Genomic DNA, 23,917 nt, shown 5'->3' with positions numbered 1-23,917 from the left:
TGGTTCCATATCTGTACAGGTAATACAGGCCAAGCTGGACAGCCTGGGTTCCCAGGCCCACCTGGAGCCAAAGGAGATCCTGGTCTTCCTGGTATTGGTTTGCCAGGACCCCCTGGTACTAAAGGTACAATGCATTCCCGCTATTAAAACACTAATAGACTAATAGTCTAATAGTCACAGGTAGTTTGGCAACTGCTAAGTGTTTTCCAATTCACAGGAAATGGGCAGTATTCATTAAAAAATCAGATTTGGCCAAATACTTGCTAATTAATTGGCCTGGATGAATTATCTGACTTTGACTAGGTGCATGTATTGTTCCACACATTCTTTCCCTTTTTCCTTTTTTTAAGTACTTTTTTTTTCTTAGGTAGTGAGGGACTATTTTGTCCATATGTCTAACAGTGTTGTTGATATTCTCCAGGTTTTCCTGGTATTGCTGGTTCCCCTGGTGGACCTGGCATTCCTGGGCGACCAGGTTTGGATGGATTACCTGGTCAGCCTGGATTACCTGGACCCAAAGTATGAGACATTTAACCCACACAATGCAATATAATATCATTAACTTCACCAATAGACACGAGTATGTTACATTCATGTGATAAACATTTTAATAATCAGTTTCTAAATCATTCTATTGCACATTGTATACACAACTGTTCAAATTTTGGGTTAGTAAGAATAAATAAAAAAAAGAATACTTCTATTCAGCAAGGATACATTATTTGATCAAAAGTGACAGCATCAACATTTATATTGTCACAAAATATTTCTGTTTCAAAATAAAGAGCTGTTTTTTTTTATAATTTCTGTTAATCAGAGTATGTATCCTGGCCAACTGTTGTCAGTATTGATAATAATAAGAAATGTTTTTTGAGCACCAAATCAGCATATTAAACTGATTTCTGAAGGATCATGTGGCACTGAAGACTAGAGTAATGGCTGATGATTTCAACTTTCCCATAAAATAAACAAATAACATTTTAAAATATATTAAAACAACATGGAAAAAAGTTATTTCTAAATGTAATAAAATTGCACAATTATTATAAACAATAAAAAAAATATATATATATATATTAAATAATAAATAATAATACAACTTTTTACATTACTGTTTTACTGTATTTTCAATCAAATAAATGCAGCCTTGATGATAGGAGATATAAGAGATTTCTTTCCAAAACTTTAAAAAAGTTTACCGACCCCAGACTTTTGAACAATATTGAATATACTGTACGGTATCAATATACAGAATATTGAACTATATATTTTGGATGGCTATATTTTACATTTTTTATCAGATGAAAAATGAAAGAGGGGTACCAGTGTAAATTGAAATATGCCGGAAGAAATGAAGCTGCTGTGTGCATCTGTTTTGTTTTTGTGTGTTCTAACATCCTCTCTGCATTGAATTATGAGCAATATAGTGTTCACTGGTTGTATGCTATATATCATTAAGTGCATTAGGGGTATAAATAAGTGAACTGTATTAGGAATGTGCTCTAATGAGTGTCTATGTCCCCAAAGGGAGATCCTGGTTTTGGTCTACCTGGCCCTTCAGGTCCTACAGGATCCCCAGGCAGTAAAGGTACACCTGGTCCTAAAGGTGATTCTGGTTTCCCTGGAAACCCTGGTGCACCAGGTCGTCCAGGGCGTGACGGTGCCCCTGGACCTAAAGGTAGAGAATTACTTCATGTTCAAACTGAGAAAAAATTGTTATGCTGCACTAGAAAACATAAGAGAGGCCTTTCGATGAGACTAACATGAAGTTGTATTACAAATATAAAACAATTTATCTAAGTTCTTCACATTTTCTTTTTGCACTAAGGTGATGGTGGTTTTCCTGGTGGTCCTGGTCTTCGTGGTCCCCCAGGGCCCCCTGCCATTGGCATTCAGGGCCCCCCTGGTCCTCCTGGACCTCCTGGATCTATGGGGTCTCCTGGTATGTCTATGGTTGTTTCAGTAAAACTCTCTTCATAGAAGAATGGATCTTGAATTAGAGATATGCTTGCCAGATTTTTTTCTAGTCTAATGCAACCACTGGAGTCTCCACTATAAGAGACTCTTGTGCGAGCTCTAGACTATTTTTATGCAAAGTAATATGTCCTTATGTGCACAGGGAGATGCTTTGTCTAAGAAAACACAATTTTAATGATTGTAAACCACACCAATTTATAATTTTAAATAAAATAATATGATTTAGTCTAGAAATTGTAACAATTCTATGACCCTCATAACTAAAATGTGTGTCAGGTGAAGCGTATCTCTCAAGCATTATCAAACACAAATGTTAGTACTACTAGTAATATGACTAAGTAGTGTTTCACTATATGACACCATTGTTGTCTTCTCTACTTCAGGAGTCCCTGGTGCGAATGGAGAGAAAGGAGACCGTGGCCCCCCAGGTCAGAGTATTCCAGGGTTGCAAGGTGACAGAGGAAGCCCTGGATTTCCTGGACCTCCTGGCGCACTTGGTCCACCTGGGGGTCCAGGACAACCTGGTCAAGATGGCCTACCGGGACTGCCTGGTAATATGATAGCAATATCTACTAATATTCACAATTTTAACTGCATTTGTTGAATGTATACAATATATATATCTTATTTCTTTATCCTGGTCCTTCTCTACTAATCCTATATCATTATTACAGGGCCTAAAGGTGACATGGGTGGCATGGGTGCTCCAGGACCTCCAGGTGGCCCTGGCAACCCTGGCAGACCAGGCTTTCCAGGACCAAAAGGTCTAATACCATTTTGTGCTTCAGCTCACATTTCTGAAACAATTTCATAAAGTCTCTCATAGAGTGAAATATTATTGTGCTTTTCTCCCCTGCAGGAGATGACGGTGTCCCAGGACGACCAGGAAGCACAGGTTCCAGTGGATTTAAGGGAGACAGAGGTGACCCAGGCATTCCAGGCCTACCTGGCCCAATATCACCTCAACAGCTATATAAAGGACAAAAAGGAGATCCCGGAGTTCCAGGTGAGACAAGTCTGTTAGCTGCTACCTTGATCACACCATCATGGCCTTTTTGGTGATGTCAAGGATCCCAAAATATGAGGATCCCCTTGTGATGGACTCCCTTCCTAAAATATATAAAGAAAGAAATTAAAGAAATGAAAAGCCATTGTGTGACTATCTAAAATGGCCTAAAATGGGTTTCTGCAGAGCTTCATATAAAATAGATATGTTTTTAATGTCTATATCTTTATTTAATATATTTGAATATCCATTAATATGAAATTGATATCAGAGCTTGGATGATAAGTAGCCTACCAAAAGCTTTAAAAGTTGATGAAGAAGGAGACCATTTTGGCTTGTGTCTATTAGGCTTAATTTGACCAGGGACATTCTGGGTATTATATGCATTTTCTGTTTCTTGTCATCAGTACATATCTGAGGGTCCCTCCTCAACATATGTTTTTCTATACTCAAAGTTGAACAAAAGGAAACATTTAATCTCCTCGTGTATTTTGGTGACTCTACGATTCTCTTTGTTTGTCATATAGGTTTAAGCGGACCACCAGGAGCAAAGGGTGTTGCCGGTATCCCTGGAGAATCTGGTTTCCCTGGGCAAGATGGAAGGCCAGGACTACCAGGGTCCCCAGGTAAAGCAAACAAGTACACATATTTGAATTTGAGCCATCAAAAGCATCTTCAATCAAGCAGTCTTCTGTCGTGTACTGCAAAGTATATAGACTAATGAATGGGGTTTTGTTGACCAGTCAAATTTATTTTGTATTCATGTTTAGGCCCCAAAGGTGATTCTGGTCTCCCAGGAACTCCAGGGTCTCCAGGAGCCCCTGGACTGAAGGGTAGCATGGGAGATATGGGATTTCCAGGTCAGATCCTCACTCCCATATGGCTCTAAACCAAAACCTTTGTTATGTTTCAGTAGCTTTGAAACCTTGAAGCAAGACTGAGCTAGTCTTCTTTGTTATAGGAATTACTGGAATGAAAGGAACCCCTGGCCAACCTGGCCGATCAGGCCAGCCTGGATCCCCAGGATCACCAGGGTTCCCGGGACCCAAAGGTGATCCTGGCACACCAGGATTTGGATTACCAGGAAATCCTGGGCCAAAGGTAAAAACATATTGTCTACTACTTCAGCATTGAGAATATTAGCTTTTAATATTTAATGCCATTAAATGCTTTGAAATTCCCAGGGTGAACCAGGCACTCCAGGATTCCCTGGAAACCCTGGGCTGAAAGGCCAAGCTGGCCCTCCAGGACCTACAGGCTTGACTGGTAGCCCTGGACCAAAGGGTGATCCGGGACTCCCAGGATTCCAAGGGGCACCTGGCATTCCTGGACCTAAAGGTTTGGATGGTGTTACAGGCCCTCCTGGTCTTAGTGGATCACCTGGAAGACCAGGAGATCCTGGACGACCTGGACCAGCCGGCAATCCTGGCGATAAAGGTCTTGCTGGTCGTGATGGTATTCCAGGACCTGCGGGACAAAAGGGTGAACAAGGTTAGTCTGAATTCAGAGGAAATCAAAGTACGCAAGATGTGCTCAGTATATGTACAGTATCTGGAATAATTTCTTTTTAACGTTTTACCCAGGTGCTCCCGGCCTTGGTGGCCCAGGCCCGCCCGGTTTTCCCGGTTCACCAGGTGAAATGCTGAGAGTTTTGTTCATGTGTCTTAATTTTTACACCAGAAGAATTCAAACAGTTCCTCGTTATAATTTTTTTTTTTATATAATAACAGATTTAACATGATTTACTGTTTTTCTTATGTCGCAGGGCTTAAAGGAGACCCTGGTTTTCCGGGTTCTCCCGGAAGTCCTGGATTTCCTGGTCCGAAAGGTGACCCGGGATTCCCTGGGTTGCCTGGTCAGATTGGCAATGTAGGACCACCTGGGCCTCCAGGCCTGCCTGCGCAGGGGCCTAAAGGTATCCAAGGCACACCTGGTCCCCCTGGAAGATCGGGTAAGTTAAACATCTCATCCCTTTTGGCCAGCTCTGCCCTGTTGGTTTCACAATGTCAAAATGATCACATCAAGCTGATATTTGCATTTGTTCATTTATTTTTATGAAGAGTAGCCTGGAGTAGAATATCTAATTAAAAAAGAACAAACTCTTAAAACAAATTTGTAAAAATAAAAAGATCAACCAAGTGTTTTTAAATCGGCCAAAAAAACACATGATTTTGTAATACCAGGAAATATAGACACAAATAATGGCTTCGCTGCATATTCCTATTAATTAATACTCTGCTTTACTACAGTGTTTGTTGTTTTCTGATGTACGCTTACAGACCCATCAATTTAGACTAGGCTATCTGACTATCATGGAAACTTATACAAGAGAAGATAATGATATTTGTCTGGTAATTGACAACTTACACATTCAGGAACTGAATGCATTAACACACATTCGTATCTACATGTCATAAACGTGTTTTATAGATTTATCTTAGAAAAATTAAAATCAGGTGAAAGTACCCCTGTTTGGGAACCACTTCATCAGCAAAAGTAATATTTCAATTGTGAACCAGAGGGCATACTGGCTTTGATTTTGTTTGTTTGACTGATTTGCATGGAATATTACACAGGCAATCATGATTGCCACATCCATGTCACTGTCACAAATACACTCTCAGATCAAGGAGCACAAGACACACTTTTTGCATTCTCTTCACTGCAAGTGATATTCTATTCTCCTCACTCCCTTCCTTAATTGTGTGCCAGTTTGTCATGTGTTCGAGAGAAGTGAAAGAGTTGCATGCATGCAGAGGTTTTTTTGCTGTCAGTGTTTCACAGTTGCCCAGTCTGGGCCCTATGAGTATTACACACAGTGTCTGCTTCCTCTATCCACGGTTAGCTGTTCACCCATCCATTCACCCTTGTGTGTCTTCACTTCCACCCGTCCCGTCCCTTCAGCAGTGGAAGCTGCAGTGTCCTCCACAGGATGCTGTCTATGTCTGTGACCAAATTTAGTGGTCATCTGGCACTTTTGCATGGGTGATGTGCTGATTTGAAAGAAATGAAAAGCCATTGCAGGACTATCTAAAATGATCTCCACCTTGGTGTAAAAGAGCAAAAACTTTCATGAATTCTGCTGATATTCTTTAAAACAGTTCATATAAAATTGAAATCAGAGCTGTTTGATAAGTATCTTACCAAAAGCTTTTAGAGTTGATGAAGAAGGAGACCATTTTGGCTAGTGTCTATTAGGCTTATTTTACCCAGGTGCATTCTGGGTATTATATGCATTTCCTGTTTCTTGCGGCATGGTTCTGCTCCTCCTGACGACATGGGATCTTTGCAGGCCCAGAAGGTCAGCTTCTTCATGCTATAGAATTTTTTTTTTCATGCTTCAATACATAACTTTGTTAGAAAGAATTTAAATTTAATCTACCTATTAATAATTTGTAATTCATCTGTATTATGTGTCTAGACATTTAGTCAATTATACTATGCTATGCTATAAAAGATTTATACAATTACTGCTTTATGTCAGCATGCACAATAAACCTACTTCTAAAAAGTAGTATTACCGCAGTTTGCATTTGCTGCCTGTATTTGAGCAGATTATTAGATTTTGCACAATGATATAATTTACATGCACAAGAATATTTGCTCATAATACGATTATGAATGTCTCATGTAAATGTTTTATCCCATTTGCAGCAAACTTGATAAATCCAAAATTCTAAGAGCAAGTATTTCCTGAAGAAAACAGAAGGGAAAGAATGTGCATGTCTTGATTATTCAGATTGTGATTAACAATCTTAACAGCTTTATTCCATGTTGAGCATGTAACCATAATGAGGATGTGCATGTGCACTACTATTCAGAAGTTTGGGGTCTGTAATATTTTTTAATGTTTTGAAAAGAAGTCTCTTATGCTCACCAAGGCTGCATATATTTGATCAAAAATACAGTAAAACAGTAATAGTGTTACATATTATTACAATTTAAAATAACTGGTAAATGCAATTTATTCCTGTGATGGCAAATCTGAATTTTCATCAGCCAGTCTTCAGTGTCACATGATCCTTCAGAAATCATTTGTCACTTTTGATCAGTTGAATGCAACCTTGCTGAATGAAAGTGTTAATTTGCTTCTTTCATCTTACTAGCCCTATACTTTTCAATGGTAATATAAATGCTATGTCAAATATGCTAAGTTGTTTCTTCAGTAATGCCTTCTGTAAAGCAACTGCAAGTAAAAACAACCAATATATCAGAATTGTAAACATTTCTAAACTTTTATGTTCTTTACCACATCGTATACTTGTGCTGCTGTGCTCCTTTTTTAAAACCTTTATCTTGTTCTTTGCTTCTCCTCTTATTGGACTTTTGGGAACCCGTTGACCTTTGACCCCACTATAGGTCCTGCAGGTTAGACAACTTGGTTTGATACTCACCTGTGTCATACTGTGCACCTCCGTTAGTATTAGATGATTTACCTTAGGTGGGACTGGGATGGTTCATGTTCATGTTTGATTTTTTTTATGTTTAACTTTCATATGCCTATCCAATTCTAGGAATATAGTTCTGAGGCTTTAGTTGATCGCTCTTTTGTACCTTCTCCTTCTCATAGATCATCCCAGAACCATTCAGCACACTATATACAACAACAATATACATGATAAACATGCACACATTGCTTGTTTGAATAATATTGACAATGGTTTCATGATATGAGATGCATGCTGTTTTGATCTGATTCTGAGGAACTGATTTCTGTTCTGTGAATGTGAAGGTTCTCCTGGCCCTGAGGGTCCCCGTGGACCTCCAGGTAGTGGAGGAGTGAAGGGTGAGAAGGGCTTGCCTGGAATCCCTGGGATACCTGGTGCACCAGGACAGAAAGGAGATAGCGGTTCCCCTGGCTTTCCGGTAAGTATTATAAATGTGTTCTAATGAGAAGGTTTTATTATTGTTAGCAAAGGGATTCATATATTTTGCATTTGTAGAAACATTTTTATGGAAACATTGTAGGCTGCATTTGGTTAATGTGGGTTCTGAGATTTTATGTGATTTTGCTAAAAAGAAGACAAGAGGATTTTTTGTTTTATTGCACTGCCCTGTGGAATAAATGATTCTGATCTGTTTTTGGATAATGACTGTTAAACCATTTTAGTCAACTTAAGAGTCTTTCTGCTTTTTTTCTTCTTCTCACATAATAAAATGATTTCAAATAATATAAATAGTTGTTAATTTATTTATTCATTTATATTTATTATATTCAGTTAGATAATGATGTTTGTTATTTGCTTTTGACAAGGGTAATCCAGGAAATCCAGGGCCTAGTGGCCTGAAAGGAGATTTGGGATCTCAAGGTGTTCCTGGATTCCCAGGTCAGTTATCCTACTATAACCATTGAAGGAATTGTTTACCCACAAATTAAAATGTATGTCATTATTTACTCTAAAAATGGCGTATGAAGCGCAGTGACATATTTCTTGCATGTCTTATGTGTGTACGCCAGTTCTAATATGCTGTATGGAGAATGACACTTGAGTGCAACAGCGGAGGGGATGATTCTGCACTGAATCCCACTTTAAATTTCTATCTGTTCATTATGCAACATTATTCAATACGCACTACTATTCTAAAGTTTGAGGTCAGCAAGATTTTTTTTTAATAGAAATTAATAGCTGCATGCATTAAAGGGTTAGTACACCCAAAAATGACATTTCTGTCATTAATTACTCACCCTCATGTAGTTTCAAACCCGTTACACCTGCTTTCATCTTTGTAACAAATATTTTTTGATGAAATCCGTGAGGTTTCTGAACCAGCCGTAGGCGGCAACGTCATTGCAATTTTCAAGGCCCAGAAAGGTAGTAAAGACATGGTTAAAATAGTCCATGTGACTACAGTGGTTCAACTTTGTTACGAAGCGACAAGAATATTTTTTGTGCACAAAAAACAAACAAAAGTAATGACTTTATTCAACAATCTCTTCTCCTCCATGTCAGTCTGCTACGCTGATCACGTTGTAAACACAGTGCAGCGCATATGTCAGAACGCCGGTTCATTATTGGCCGACGCTTTCACGTGAGCACCACGACACATGCGTTTCATTTTGATCAAATAAATGCAGCCTTGGTGAGCATAAGACACTTCTTTCAAAAACATTAACATAAATCTTACCAACCCCAAACTTTTGAATGGTAGTGTACAGGATATAATATATATAAAGAAACACATGATTATTCTTAATAATTCTCCTTTTGTGATTCACAAAAGAAATAACAGCATATATGTTTGGAACATCAGAATGATTAAATAATAAATTGTATGTTAAAGCTTGTTTTTAAGTCTTATTTATAAAAGTCTCTTCTTATCCACATAACTTCTACATGTTATAGGACCTAAAGGACAGCCTGGCCCTGCTGGAGCTGATGGCAGCCCAGGACAACGTGGGGACCCTGGAACTAGAGGTGTGTCATTTTGAAACACGGATGATTTTCCCTTTACAAATCCGATAAAAATGCATTCTCTAATACTTACTCCCCTCTTTTGATCACAGGACCTCCTGGTGACCCAGGCATTGCTCAATCGCCTATTGTTGTGAAGGGCGAGCCTGGTCCACCTGGACGACCTGGACCAACAGGCAGCAGAGGCCCACAAGGACCCCCGGGATTACAGGGTCTTCCAGGTTAGTGGTTACATTGAGACTAGACAATACAGATAATAAAGATTCTTTACCTGCAAAGGCTGGTCAAGACTATAGGACCTGGGGCCTCATTTATAACCGTTGCGTACGCACAAAACAGGCCCTGAAAGAGGCGTACGCCACTTCCGACGCATAAGTTGTGATTTATAAAAACAAACTTGACGGGAAAATTTGCGCACCTGCACGCAAACTCTGACCCATGCGTACGAACGTTTTGGAGATGGAGCAGTTTGGCGACACCGATGGTGAGCTGGAGTTAAGTGTCTTTTTGGTCACTTTTAGACAGAAAATCTAAAGAAAATTAAACATATACAGAAAGATAATACAAATATACTTTCACTCACCAAGCCTATCACTTGAAGCAAATATCCATCCCATCTTAAATGTCCGCGCCAGCGAGCGCGTTGGGCCGTTTAGTGAAACTGACGCAAATACCAGTTTAAATAAATAAAATAATGATTTAAACTATGTTTTACTTCTGATATAAACATTTAGATTAAATATGCCATTTAAATTAATGGAGTTAAACACTTAAACATGAAATCATTACTGAGAAGTTACAACATTTTTTATATTCAAATTCAATCAATAGAAATATTTGTTGTGGATGCAATGTTTTTGAACACTTTTCCTGTGGCGTGCTGTGTTTAAATGTTTTAACCACAGAGATAATTGCTTATCATGATAATACCAGATTGTCTGAGAAAATAGTTTCGTGCAAATAATGCCCAAGGCCTATCTGCTTCAATTAAAAATACAATTCGGCCAGTGGGAAAGAGTGAGAAAAACTTTCTCTGAAATGTATTTTATACACTATTTGATTTATGTATTCAAAAACAAGGCAAGGATAGACAACTACATGATTTTTATTAATGTAATGTGTCTTGTACCGTTAAACGTTATCACGTGGATGAATAATCATATGCAAATGATATGCAGATGAGGATCTGCATAGTAAAACTAGGCGTTGTAAGCTCCATATATGGTTATTTCGGGGAGGAGACGCATGTGCGCACAATCTTCCGCTGACTGGGATTTACAAAGTGAATTCTGCGCAGGTTCTGGCGTACGAACGGTTTTATAAGTCTCAATATTTTTTTGCGTACGCCTTTTTTGGCTTTCGGGCGCACGTACACTTTTAGTAAGGTCCCTACGCACAGTTTTAAAAATGAGACCCCTGGTCTGGTCTTCTTCCTCCTCATGTCTGATGTCCCTTCATCCTCTAGGTTCACCTGGCAACCCTGGTGACCCAGGTCAAATGGGAACTCCAGGATTTAGCGGCCCACCTGGAAGGAAGGGAGATACAGGACAAGCTGGACAAACAGGTAATGTTAGGGTCCAATATGTGGCCTACCTGAGTTCAGATCCAGCTCAGGTCATTTTCAAACACTTGGCACATCTCTGCTGTCTTGTCCAATTAGAGCCAAAAGATTTATCACTCACGCTCATGTCGTTCCAAACCCATCAGAATTTGCTTAATCTTTGAAACACAACATATTTTTTATGAATCCTGTGAGGTTTCTGTCCCTCCACTGAAAGTCCAGCTAACCAAAACTGAGAAGATTCAAAAAGCTTATTAAGGCATATAAAATGAATCTATATGAATCAAGCAGTTTAATCCAGGTCTTGTGAAGAGAAATTACTGCTTAATATGATGAACAGATTTAATTGAGCCTTTTATTCACATAAACACACACGCATATAGGTCATGCATTGTACGCTAGAACAAACCTCATTGGTCCTGTTCCTGGTCTGTTCATTATATTAAGTGATCATATCTCATCAGAAGCTTTGGATTAAACCGCTCGATTCATATAGATTAGTTTTACAATGCCTTTATGAGCTTTTATGTTGTATGTTGGCTCTTGTAAGTTTTGGTTACCTGGACTTTCAATGGAGGGACAGAAACCTTTCAGGTTTAATTAAAAATATGTTGATTTGTGTTTTAAAAGATTAACCAAAGTCTTATGGGTTTAGAATGACATGAGTGTGAATAAATGATGACAGAATTTTCATTTTTGTGCAAAACTATCCCTTTAAGGATTGTCCTTGATATTGGTGGCTCCGAGGTTTTCACGAACTGCAGGGGGCTTTATAAACAGTGCCTGAATGTTCTCCAATTCCATGTATCAGCCTCACAATCACCATGATGTAATTGTGTACAGGTCTGCGTGGTTATCCCGGCCCTCCTGGTCCAGATGGGATTCCGGGCCCTCCTGGTATCTCAGGACCAAATTCTGGAGCACATGGTTTTCTGATCACTCGCCACAGTCAGACCACAGACGTGCCACAATGTCCAGATGGCACAGGCCTTATCTATGATGGCTACTCTTTACTCTATGTGCAAGGCAACGAGAGGGCGCATGGACAGGACCTGGGTGAGTAGCCCTAAAAGGCACAGAGCACACGCATGTATCATGTTTTTTTCTCGCATCACATAGATCATTACTATTGTGTCGTTTTCTCCATTTTAAAAAACATCAGGTACGGCTGGTAGTTGTCTACGTCGTTTCAGCACAATGCCTTTCATGTTCTGTGACATCAACAATGTTTGCAACTTCGCGTCCCGTAATGACTACTCCTATTGGCTATCCACACCCCAGCCCATGCCCATGAGCATGGCACTCATCACCGGAGAAGCCATCAAACCTTACATCAGTCGGTAAGAGACGGTCACTCTAACAGATGATGATTAGGTGGTTCAGTGGGACCTGAATGCATTGCTTTGTGTGTGTGTGAGGGGTTGAACGACTTTGTAGTTGCTATGACATCATTAATGAACAAACTTTGATCTTGCTTGTGAAGCCCGAACCTCGAGCTGAGACTCGAACGCGGGTCGCATTGTGTACAGCTATGGCATATGACACAGCGCTGCCCACAAGGCTATTGCTCCTACATAATATTTATATGAATGCATTAGTGAGAGAGCAATTGTGTGTGAATTAATTCTACCTGGCAGCATCTCTCTACTAATACAGTGAAGCTGTGGGTTTTAGTTACTAAGAAAAATATGCTAGAACTTTTCAGTTTCTGAGCTATTTTATTGATAAATCACAGAACAGTGTGCTATTGAATGTTTCTGTGTGCGCAATATGCACATGATGTGTGAGCTATGAATGTGCGTTAAAATGCAGCACACATTAGTTTAGAATGGCGATTAATTTACCTGTACAATAAGCTGTTAAAAACATGGTTATACCTGATCAATTTTGAGCAATGTTTCGGATTATGCATTTATTTGTCATATTAACTGATGGAAACGGAGCGTAAAAGTGGACTTCAAAGATTTGTTATCCTGTTGCTCCCTCTATAGGCCATGATCAGCAACTAGTTGACGTCAAGCTTAAAGCGTCATGGCAGAGCGTTAAGGGGGTTTGGGGACCAAATGTCCCCACAAACTTAGTAATACTAGTCATTTTTGACCTTGTGGTGACATTTTTGGTCCCCATGAGGAAAACAGCTTATAAATCAAACAGAGTGATGTTTTTTGAAAATGTAAAAATGCAGAAAGTTTTCTGTGATGGGTAGGTTTAGGGGTAGGGTTAGTGCAAATAAACAGTTTGTATAGTATAAAAATCCTTGTCTATGGAAAGTCCCCATAAAACATGAAAATACAACATGTGTGTGTGTGCGTGTGTAGGTGTTCTGTGTGTGAAGCTCCAGCCATGGTGATTGCTATACACAGCCAGACCATTCAGGTGCCATCCTGCCCGCTGAACTGGGGAATTCTCTGGATCGGTTACTCCTTCATGATGGTATGTACAGTAACACAGGTCTTAGGCACTCTTGGGGAACTTGAAATGTGACAAGAGAACCATCAACTTTTAGACAAGACGTTCTCAACCTTTTTGACTGCAACACCCCCTTTGTCCATAACAATATCTGAAGTCCCCAATGTAGGGGACTTCCTCTTTCCTCTGGTACATCTACTATAATGACTTTTGTTTTTAAAACTTTTTTTGATTTACAGAAACTAAGTGTCCATAGATTAAAATAAGTAAAATAATTCAAATGAAATATTTTAAGTTCTGTTCTTCAGAACTAGTCATTTATTTTGTAGTAGTAGTGTATATTTTGTCTTCACTCTGGAATGACTTTTCCAGTCATTATTTGATAAGGATTAAAGATAAGGATTTTTAAAATAGTTTTTATTTATATTTTTTATATATATATATAAGATTTTATTAATTTACATGACTTTTCCAGGTCTAGAGATCACACTTTTACAATAACTGCGTTTCCACTGTTAGGCCAAAAGTCTTAAAATAAGAAATATCAAAAAATAGAAATTTTAGTTGTTTAGCTTATTTTAATTAAGTTTTTATTATGAAATTGAAATGATCCGGCTGCATCTGTGTTTTTTTAATGTGCGTATTGTCAGTAAATCACCTGCAGAACTTTCTACTCCCATCAGCGCTTTTATGGGATTGCATTTCATGTAATTAAGCATAGTACTTTTTACCTATAACACCACTTGATAAGTTTTTGTTGAAATGAAAAGAGCATGAATACAAAGACACCTCCTTGTTAACATCTCAGACATCCTTATTTGCCGTTGACTGGCATTGATTTGTCTGTGTCACAGCACACCAGTGCAGGCGCCGAGGGTTCGGGTCAGGCTCTCGCCTCTCCCGGCTCCTGTCTGGAGGAGTTCCGCTCCTCTCCGTTCATCGAGTGCCACGGTCGAGGCACCTGCAATTATTACACCAACTCGTACAGCTACTGGCTGGCCACTGTGGACGTGAATGAAATGTTCAGGTAAAATTTCATTGAAAAGTACAAAAACGTTCTTGAAAAACTGGGTCCTTAAAATGAAAAGACGTCTATCAATAGAGTATTGTTCTTTCTTTGCCCAAACAGAAAGCCACAGTCAGAGACACTGAAAGCTGGAAACTTGCAGACCCGTGTGAGCCGCTGTATTGTGTGTATGAAGAGGACGTAACGTAGTGACTTTTGTGCAGTCGGTTGTTGAGGATCAGCCGTCACCTACAACGACTGCGGCCATCATGCTGATCACCAGTGGGGTTTCATTGGTGCAGTATCTTCACGTTTAACTCTATGGTGCTACTGTGCGACACAGCAAAAGAAACTGAACAAAATAAATGAATTTATTAGTCTTTTTTCATTTTTCAAAGAAGTACCTCAAAAGAAAAATACAGATCCATCAAGGTGCCATGGCAGTTGTGACACAATGTGCATTAGATATTTTTCTCTTTTTCCTATGAGATTTTCTAGAGATTCTTTTCATGTAATATTTCCCTATGAAAATTTTGATGTTGGTTTTTTTGGGAGAAATGCTCTCGCTTTTTTTTTTTTTTTTTTTTTTGAGTGGAATTGTCTCCATGTTACCAAATCGGCACTTTGAACATCAAAGAGACGAAATGCACTGAAGCGTTACATTAATGGGACTGCTTTTTTAAAGGCTATCATTTTTCTCCAATCACTTTTTCTTCCTTGTTGGTGATACTAACAATGCTGTATCAGGACTTTTTAGAAACGTGTCATTTATCTCTTTTTGTAAGTAATAAAATGTGTATATTGTGTAAAACACCTTTTTAGTATAAAACAAAATGGATATTTTTAATGAATTTCTGGGTTCTTTGTCAGATGCTCACTCACTCCTATTGACATATTAGCTCCACATTCATTTACGCTGACATTTGTACAAAGAACTTTCTTTAAATGAAACAGTATTTTATAAATATATATATATATATACATATATATATATTAAAAAGAAAGTATATATCCAGAAACTTGATTTGGCTGTAGGAGGATATTTTTTCATTCAGTAGTTGTCAAGTAAATGTAATTGTTTTTACAGATCTCTCCTCCCTTCTGATTTCATTTAAACAGCAAGGAAAATTCTGTGAAAACCCATCAAATACTAGCGTTATGAATTTGTAAACCTTTCTTTGGTTCTTATTAGTTATATTACGCCACAGTGTGGTGTATCACTGTTTTAGATTAGATGAACAACTGTCTCTCAGAAAATTTGAACATAAACCACATTTTGGCGTATTATATTATAGTTATTTGTAGTTAAAATTTGCTGACCGACAGTGATTTATCTAATCGAAAACAGTGAACATCTTGCAAGTCATCATGGGGTGAAACAATATGTATTTCAAAAATAATTTCCCTCTTTTATGTTTAGTATCCAGAAGTTGTTATAAACTTAAATGACTGAAATAAAAGAAACAAACAAGGTGAACTTTTTTGGAGTGGGATTCTTTTACAAATTACAATGCAGTGGTATACTAATTATAAAAGTGTTGTATTTTCTTTGCAGTCAGTCAATTTCCTTATCAAAAGCATCAATTATTGATACATGGGAAAAAATAATAGCTTTATGATGGTGGACCAGGAGCATTTCCTCTGAGGAGGCAAGGAAGGCAGTGCCTCCCCAAACCAATTGGATGAGAAATATTACAAAAATAAAACAATGAAAATATTACAAAATGTAACATTAAAAGGTGTATAAATCACTCATCTTTCTTAAATAACACTGTGCGACACCAGTGGTTATAGTTCCAGCAAGAGGCTACGTCTGTCTTGCCTCCCCTGAGCCCATTGAGTTTTAACAGACCCCCTAAAGCGGTTTGGTGGGGGATAATTGAGAATGAAGGGGAAAAAAACATGAGAAGTGGCAATGCATCCATCACACTATGATTGGATATGATTGGTTTGTGCGATAAATAAAATGGGAAGTTAATGGGAACTTATTAAAAAGTAAGAAAGCAGTGTTATGGAATTGGCTGAGATGTTTAATGTCACGTCAAATCAAACTTGAAATGGCCTGAAAATATGACTGTATTTTTTTTTTTTGTGAGCAATCAGTTTGGTGAAATTAAAGATACATCTTTGTGTCTGTGACCAGTGTTTACCGAGCTTGATGACTGATGATCCAAAAATAAGTTGACTATTAAAAAGAACAGTTGAACATCAGTTCACAAATTCTGAGCGAGCTCTTAAAGCATTATAGTCCTTCACGTCTATTGCAATCTCAAAATTCCGAGATGGTCCTCACTGCAGAACACGAAATCCAGGGGGAGGAGTTGGATCCAGATCCAACTCCTCCCACCTTACACATACCTAAACCTACCCATCTCCACCCCCTGATCCCTAAACCCACCCCTAAACCTACCAATCTACACCCCTTAGATCTGGATCCAATTCCTCCCCCTGGATCCAGATCAGATGGTGGACCTGTGCTTAGACATGACCACAACACATCGACATGACGAAATAACGACAAAACGTTTTCCCTCAGCATAGATGAAAAACGTAACAAAATGATTCCTGTTCACATGCATCAACTAAAAAAACTATTATGCATGTGAGACAAATAATTGGCAATGTCACTTTGTAAAGAAAGACAACACGCCTGCGCACATACACATTCACAGATTCAAGTTGGTTTACACAAAGATGATAACGGTATCTCTTTCAAAACCCGTTTTCAAAAACGCCATTGTCGTGTAAATGAACAGCCAGAACGCATTTAAAAGTTTTCTGTTTTCAGTTGAAAACGGTGTCGTGTAAGCGGCCCCTAAGTTAACATCTAATGAGTTTTACAACGGAAATGAATCAATTAAAAGCTTACTTAAGCTAGACAATGACGTTCTTCTAGAGCTGCTGTACAGCTAAAACAATCTTTGTTGCATTCATTTCCTATTATCACTGTAAAGCTGCTTTGAAACAATCTGTATTGTAAAAAGTGCTATATAAATGAAGGTGACTTAACTTGACACATAAAATACATTGTTTAAACTGTTACAGCCTTTAGTTATTATTTTGGAATGAATATAAAAATGCTTAAAAACACTAACTTGATGAGATTTATACTTGGTTTTAATGAATAGAAAATTACATAGTTAATGTAAAAATTCAAAATAGAACGTTAATTGGTTTCTCTTTTTTTGTGTAATGTTGAGAATGTGACAGCATTAAGTGTAACTGGGACATGAATTTACATTTGATTTATAAAAAAAAAACTGAGGACTTTGCCTCCTCATTTCAGAACACCACTGTGGTGGACCACTAGAGGGAGAACTGAGTCACATGGACTGTAGGGCTGCACCAATCCGCTGTCTTTTCCCTGACAGACATCTATGCCAATTAGATGGACATACAGTTCAACAATGTTTTGCAGATTTGTAGCCACTGCTTTTGTGTAGTAATGCATGATGATTGGATCACAACATGATTGAGTGGATGTAAACTTCTGTCTCCATTTGTAATTTTCCCGTTAGAATCACCCTCCCTCCTTCCATCCCGCTCTTTCTGATTCTAACAATGTGCTTGTTACCCTGGACAGATTGGTTAATGACTAAGCTTTGAGCTTAGGAGTGGTTAATAGGACCTAAATAGTCCATATAAGATTTAGTTGGCAAACTGAGTGTTGATATTTGGCAACAGCTAAGCTCTCAATAGGATCAGTGAGCAGATGACAGTGAATCCCATTGCCACTGGGATAATGATCTTTGTTCCAGCCAACAACAGGACCAAGGGGCAAAAGTCAAGCCAAGCTCTTTACAAAAACTACTTAAGTTGTGTTTTTTCTAGAAAGAACCAAAGAAAAGGGTCAACAGTGGTTCTGAATGATCAAAGCTTGGACCGAAATTTCACTTTTTGTGCAACTGAGTCAAAGAATTGTGATTTGAAAGCAGGTCCTTTCTTATGAAAAGATGCTTTTGTTTTTAACATTGATGGACAATAATTGACAGATAGCAACGTTTAATGGCTGGCTGTGTCATAAACATGTATCCGAAACATACAGTTATATATAGGCCCATAACTCTGAAATAAGTTAGCCATTAAAGTCAAGAGTCTGGATTAACTTTGTTTATTTGTGTCTTTGGAAGGAGGGAACGAGACACGTCAAAGCTTTATTTCCAGGTAATTCTCCCTTTATGTGCAAATCAGATGACCTGCATGATATAGAGAATATCCTTTTCCTTAATCAGCTTTAAAAAGGAATCACTGCTCGAGTTTGTTTTGAAACATGAGCACCTATTGGCAAATACTACATCCCTTAATTGAGTTGGATACTCTGGCCTCAGTAGAATTTGACGTAAACCTTTACATGCTGCCACTGAGCTCATGATCCACATGCAGTCTGAGCCCTAATGCAACCTACATTTGTGCACATACTGTAAATGCTACTGGAATGAATTGAGAAACCTCAGCTCCTAATGACGCACACACGTCTGTCAGAGGAGGATTCCCCTTCTGCAGTGGTGCAGCCAAGACTACGTTCCAGCAAGGGTTGTAAGAAATGCTTTGGGAAACTGCACTGACTCACTCTTTTAAAAACGGATCCGTCATTCAAACGAAATTAAGCGAAATCACATGAGCGGGAGTGCTGCTGTCGCTCTTAATAGCAGCACCACAGCTGTACAAGGTTGCAGAAGTAACTTACAATATTACCAATAACTTTGACTTTTTATATCCACCAACGAAAATAGCTCAGAAAAGTAAAACGAACTATCACACATCTTCAAGCAACATAGCAAAGGCTGAGTCTAAAATCGCATACTTTCTGAGGAGGAACTTCTTTTGAGTGAGTACTTAATTAGTGATTTCAAAAAGTACGCTCTACATAGAGTGCACCAGGGCCTGTCCACTTTTCTAGGGGCCTTGGTTCCTCTGTATCTTCCACACTCGTTTTTTTCTCATTGGGATTTACAAAAAAAAAGTCTTAAATTGTTCAAATTGTTAAGCCATGAACCAAACTGACCAGCGACAAGATGAATCACATCATTACAAACTTTGAATTGAAGTATTTGGGCAAAAAGACGGATACAAGACTGTGTGAACCGCTTTAATGAGGCGAAGAACTATTTGAAGCATTTCGAATTACGTGTGAAATGTCTGTATGGAAGCTAAATTGAAACTTAATCAGCAAGTATAGAATATCTGGTTTGAAAATTCCTGCTCTTTTTCATAATAAAGACATTCATGAAGGGGTGTATGATCTTACATGATGACAACAGTAGGTTTAACCATGATATTTGGACCTGGCATTTCACATCAAATAATATTATTACATCCTGCTGTCAATGAAGGTGTAAGGTGCCAGACACAGTGGATTAATCCTGTACGTTAGCAAGCATTGCCAAAAAAGCTTACCTTTAAATACTGAGAATCCAATTAAGAGCATCATTAAGGACAGCACCATTCCCTAGACATTACTATGAATGTGGGTGGATTTCTGCAGTGGTCTGAGCTCCTTAAAGAGATAATAGTTTCCCAGTTTAAGTGTTTTGCTACATGTTCATGGGCAAATAAGCTCTGGGAGTTTCTGGGAAAGTAGTTGACCCCCCACTGAAAAGTTCACTTGCAATAGTCAGTTATCCGCTTTAATTTCCCCAAGCTACTTACTGACACTGCTTACTGGCATAAGCATGCTGACATACCCACCCAGACATATGGGATGGGATGGGATGGCATGGGGCTGTGTGTGTGTTATGGTGTGCACCTAGTGACGAATACATGTGTGTGCTTGTCTGACTGAATTCCATGAAGTTTAACTACAGTTCAGAAAATTCTTTCTGCATGAGATATTCATTTTTCACAATGAACAATGTTGGACATCGCCCAACAGTTTTGGTGCCAGATTATTTCCTAAATTTACCTGATTTTGTTTTTAATGAACATTTACTATGGTTCCTCTTCATTTTGAAATTTCATTTGGCCTGCTGGAAATATCACAATATCGAATGTTATAATTTAAAGAGTAATCGTCCAGCACCCAGTTGAGATTGTGAGCAGATTTGGGAATATTAATTTCACACACACACAGTTATATATATCTGGGACTGGGTACATTACTTACACGTTGTAATTGGTTACTGATTACAATTACATGACAAAAATGTTAGTTAGTAACGTAATCCCTTACATTTACATATTTAAGGTAATATAATCTGACTACTTTTGGATTACGTTTAACCTAACTTGATTATCGCATTGATTTGAGTAGAATAATCTTGTACCATATTGATATAAAAATACAAAGAGAAAGAAAATATATTCCATTCTTTGTTATAAACAATATGAAGTGCATTAAATATTGCATTATGTCAGGGTTTTCCAGACTGGAGTTGGTGAGGTTAATGAAAAGCTATTAATAATTCAATCATAAAAAATAAAATAAAAACAATAAAAATGAAACACTACTAAAGATTCAAAATAAATAAATATATATTATTTGCCTGCATGCCATGTGACCATTAACCGACATCAGAGCACCATGGACTTGGATTATTTATTTTTATTTTTTTTGTGTTGACAATTTTATTATTGACCTAATTTACAAATTAAAATCTCAGGGGGTACTTCAAGTAAATATATTAGGTCAAAGAAATTTAAGCTGACAAAAAAGTTGGGGAATCCCTGCATTACATGTAAATATGAAATGACTGAATTTGTACATTTTAATGTGTTTGAAAGACAAAAGCCTTCCAAAAACATTAATGCATGTTAAATAACTCACTGAAACTGAGTGATAATTCTAATAATAATTAATGTGTTAATCAGGAACTGATTATATATGCAAAGTTTAGAAAACACTTGTTAAAAGTGAAATGATTTCTGTAAATCCAATGATCACTTGCTGTGTTTTGCTCAGTTTTCAGTGATAGTCAGTCACATGACCAGTGGCTGGTCTGTGTGTGCGCAATTCCACAAACCTGGAAGACCTTCTGAACGTATACAAGCAGTAGGTGTTTTTAGAAAGGAACGTTTTAAAGATATAGTAGTAGGGAGAATCAATGAATTATGAATATTTGACTGCCATTGCGAGAAAACCAACTAATCATGCAATCAATAAAAAAGTAGTAGTCTGAATAAAAACAAGAAACAAAATTGAGAACCACTATTATTGCATCATCATATCAAACAATGCCAAATTCTCCTTAGAGTTTCTGTCTTCACTAATAATCCTGGCAAATATGTCCAAGTAATGTTGAAGTGGTAGTGAGAAAGAAGGGTCACAATGGCTGCGTTCCAGTCCACTTCTAGACACGCACTTGCAAACTTCCCTAAGCACTTCCCCTCGGGGGAATCCCTGCCGCCATTTTGAAGTGCATTCCACTTCATGAAGTGGACAAGGAACGTTTACAGTATCTCACAAAAGTGAGTACACCCCTCACATTTCAGCAAACATTTTAGTACATCTTCTCAAGGGACAATACTAGAAATGAAACTTGGATATATTTTAGAGTAGTCAATGTGCTGCTTGTATAGCAGTATATATTCACTGTCCTCTGAAAATAACTCAACATACAGCCATTATTGTCAAAATAGCTGCCAACAAAAGTGAGTACACCCTAAGTGAACGTCAAAACGGTGTCCAAAGTGTCAATATTTTGTGTGAGCACCATTGTTATCTAGCACTGCCTTAATCCTCCTAGGCATGGTTCACCAGATCTGCACAGGTTGTTGCTTGGATCCTCTTCCACTCCTCCATAAGGACATCACAGAGATGCTGGATGTTAGACACATGGCGCTTCTCCACCTTCAGCTTGAGGATGACCCACAGGTGCTCAATAGGGTTCAGGTCTGGAGAAATACTTGGCCACTCCATCACCTTCACCTTCAGCTTCCTCAGCAAGGCAGTTGTCATCTTGGCGGTGTGTTTGTGGTCGTTATAATGCCGTTCGGCCCAGTTTCTGAAGGGAGGGCATCATGTTCTGCTTCAGAATGTCACAGTACATGTTGGAATCCATATTTCCCTCAGTGAAGCTCAGCTCCCCAGTACCAGGATCATCTCATGCAGCTCCAGACCATGATGCTACCACCACCTTGCTTGACTGTAGGCAAGGCACAATGTTCTTGGTACTCCTCACCAGGGCATCGCCACACATGCTGGACACCATCTGAGCCAAACAAGTTTATCTTAGTCTCATCAGGCCACAGGACATGGTTCCAGTAATTCATGCTCTTGGACAGGTTGCTTTCAGCAAACTGTTTGCGGGCTTTCTTGTGAGTCAGCTTCAGAAGAGGCTTCCTTCTGGAACGACGGCCACGCAAACCGACTTGTTGCAGTGTGTGGCGTATGGTCTGAGCACTGACAAGCTGACCTTCCGCTTCTGCAACATCTAAAGCAATGCTGGAAGCACTCACATGTCTGTTTTTTGAAGCCAGCTTCTGCACCTGAGGCACAGCACGAGGACTCGACTTCTTTGATTGACCCTTGCGAGGCCTGTTCCGAGTAGAACCCGTCTTGGAAAACTTGGACCCTGGCCTGTACTGTAACTCAGTTTCAGGGAGTTACTAATCTTCTTATAGCCTAGGTCAACTTTGTGGAGACCAACAATTCTAATTCTCAAATCCTTAGAGAGTTGTTTGCTATGAGGTGCCATGTTGAACATCCTGTGGTCAGCATGAGAGAATTGCACTCAAAGCACAAATTTGAACTGCTCTAATACAAGATACAACAATTTGTATGGTCCTGTCAAACAGACAAAAACATGAACATGATGAATAGGACATGTGGCTTTGCATGGTTAAACGATGTACAGCTTTTATCACTTAGAGTGTACTCACATTTGTTGGCAGCTATTTTGACAATAATGGCTGTATGATGAGTTATTTTCAGAGGACAGTGAATATATACTGCTATACAAGCAGCACATTGACTACACTAAAATATATCCAAGTTTCATTTCTGGTATTGTCCCTTGAGAAGATATACTAAAATGTTTGCTGAAATGTGAGAGGTGTACTCACTTTTGTGAGATACTGTACATGGACAGACCCTCCCTACCTCGATTTTGACCGAGGGAGCAAGTCTACTTCATATGTACACTTCAGGCAGCTCCATATACCACAATGCAACATGATTGTGATGTCAACGTAGCCTAGAAATCTAGACGCACCCTAGCGGCAGCAAAATTTATTTTGCAGCCAGGGAAGTCTAGCAACTCTCCGTTGACTTTCAGAGCTGTAAAAACCTAAATTGGGTCAGGCCAATCACATCGTGTATAGAGTAGCCTAGGCGGGGCGGGCTTAACAAAATGACGACAGAATTGGGTCGGTTCCTGCTACTTGAAAACAAAGAATGGCGGAGCTGCTGGAGAACAGTCTTTCGAATCGGCTTTGGCCGCGACTCGAGGACTTGGAGTTTGTCGGCCAGATTCAAAAGTTGAATCTATCAACTAACCTTAGCTCCGCTGTTGGGAAAACGCTCTGGTTGGTTGAAGCGCTGTCCTATTGCGTGCAGAGGGAATTTGAAAGACAGCCGTTTATCCCGCCCCTCGGATTGAGCCGTGTCT

General features: G+C 38.7%; 1 protein-coding gene across 1 annotated transcript in view; it reads left to right on the top strand.

Annotated features, from left to right (window-relative positions):
* Positions 1-15,220, top strand: part of col4a5 (collagen, type IV, alpha 5 (Alport syndrome)) — a 54,752-nt gene extending 39,532 nt beyond the window's left edge. The window contains exons 27-49 of the mRNA XM_079866210.1: positions 20-124; positions 422-519; positions 1,528-1,678; positions 1,829-1,942; positions 2,361-2,528; positions 2,652-2,741; positions 2,837-2,983; positions 3,511-3,609; positions 3,754-3,843; positions 3,945-4,084; positions 4,168-4,474; positions 4,567-4,617; positions 4,749-4,934; positions 7,716-7,849; positions 8,238-8,310; positions 9,328-9,399; positions 9,489-9,617; positions 10,862-10,960; positions 11,801-12,013; positions 12,120-12,297; positions 13,276-13,390; positions 14,221-14,393; positions 14,496-15,220. Of these exons, the coding sequence (XP_079722336.1) occupies positions 20-124; positions 422-519; positions 1,528-1,678; positions 1,829-1,942; positions 2,361-2,528; positions 2,652-2,741; positions 2,837-2,983; positions 3,511-3,609; positions 3,754-3,843; positions 3,945-4,084; positions 4,168-4,474; positions 4,567-4,617; positions 4,749-4,934; positions 7,716-7,849; positions 8,238-8,310; positions 9,328-9,399; positions 9,489-9,617; positions 10,862-10,960; positions 11,801-12,013; positions 12,120-12,297; positions 13,276-13,390; positions 14,221-14,393; positions 14,496-14,577 (3,014 nt within the window). The 3' untranslated portion in view covers positions 14,578-15,220. The remainder of the gene's footprint in view (positions 1-19; positions 125-421; positions 520-1,527; positions 1,679-1,828; positions 1,943-2,360; positions 2,529-2,651; positions 2,742-2,836; positions 2,984-3,510; positions 3,610-3,753; positions 3,844-3,944; positions 4,085-4,167; positions 4,475-4,566; positions 4,618-4,748; positions 4,935-7,715; positions 7,850-8,237; positions 8,311-9,327; positions 9,400-9,488; positions 9,618-10,861; positions 10,961-11,800; positions 12,014-12,119; positions 12,298-13,275; positions 13,391-14,220; positions 14,394-14,495) is intronic.
* Positions 15,221-23,917: the final 8,697 nt, after the last annotated feature.

The sequence above is a fragment of the Squalius cephalus genome, assembly GCF_949319135.1.
Source record: "Squalius cephalus genome assembly, chromosome: 3".
In the NCBI taxonomy this organism is placed as follows: Eukaryota; Metazoa; Chordata; class Actinopteri; order Cypriniformes; family Leuciscidae; genus Squalius; species Squalius cephalus.
The sequence above is the reverse complement of the archived record's forward strand: the minus strand, read 5'-3'. Positions and strand labels throughout refer to the sequence as shown.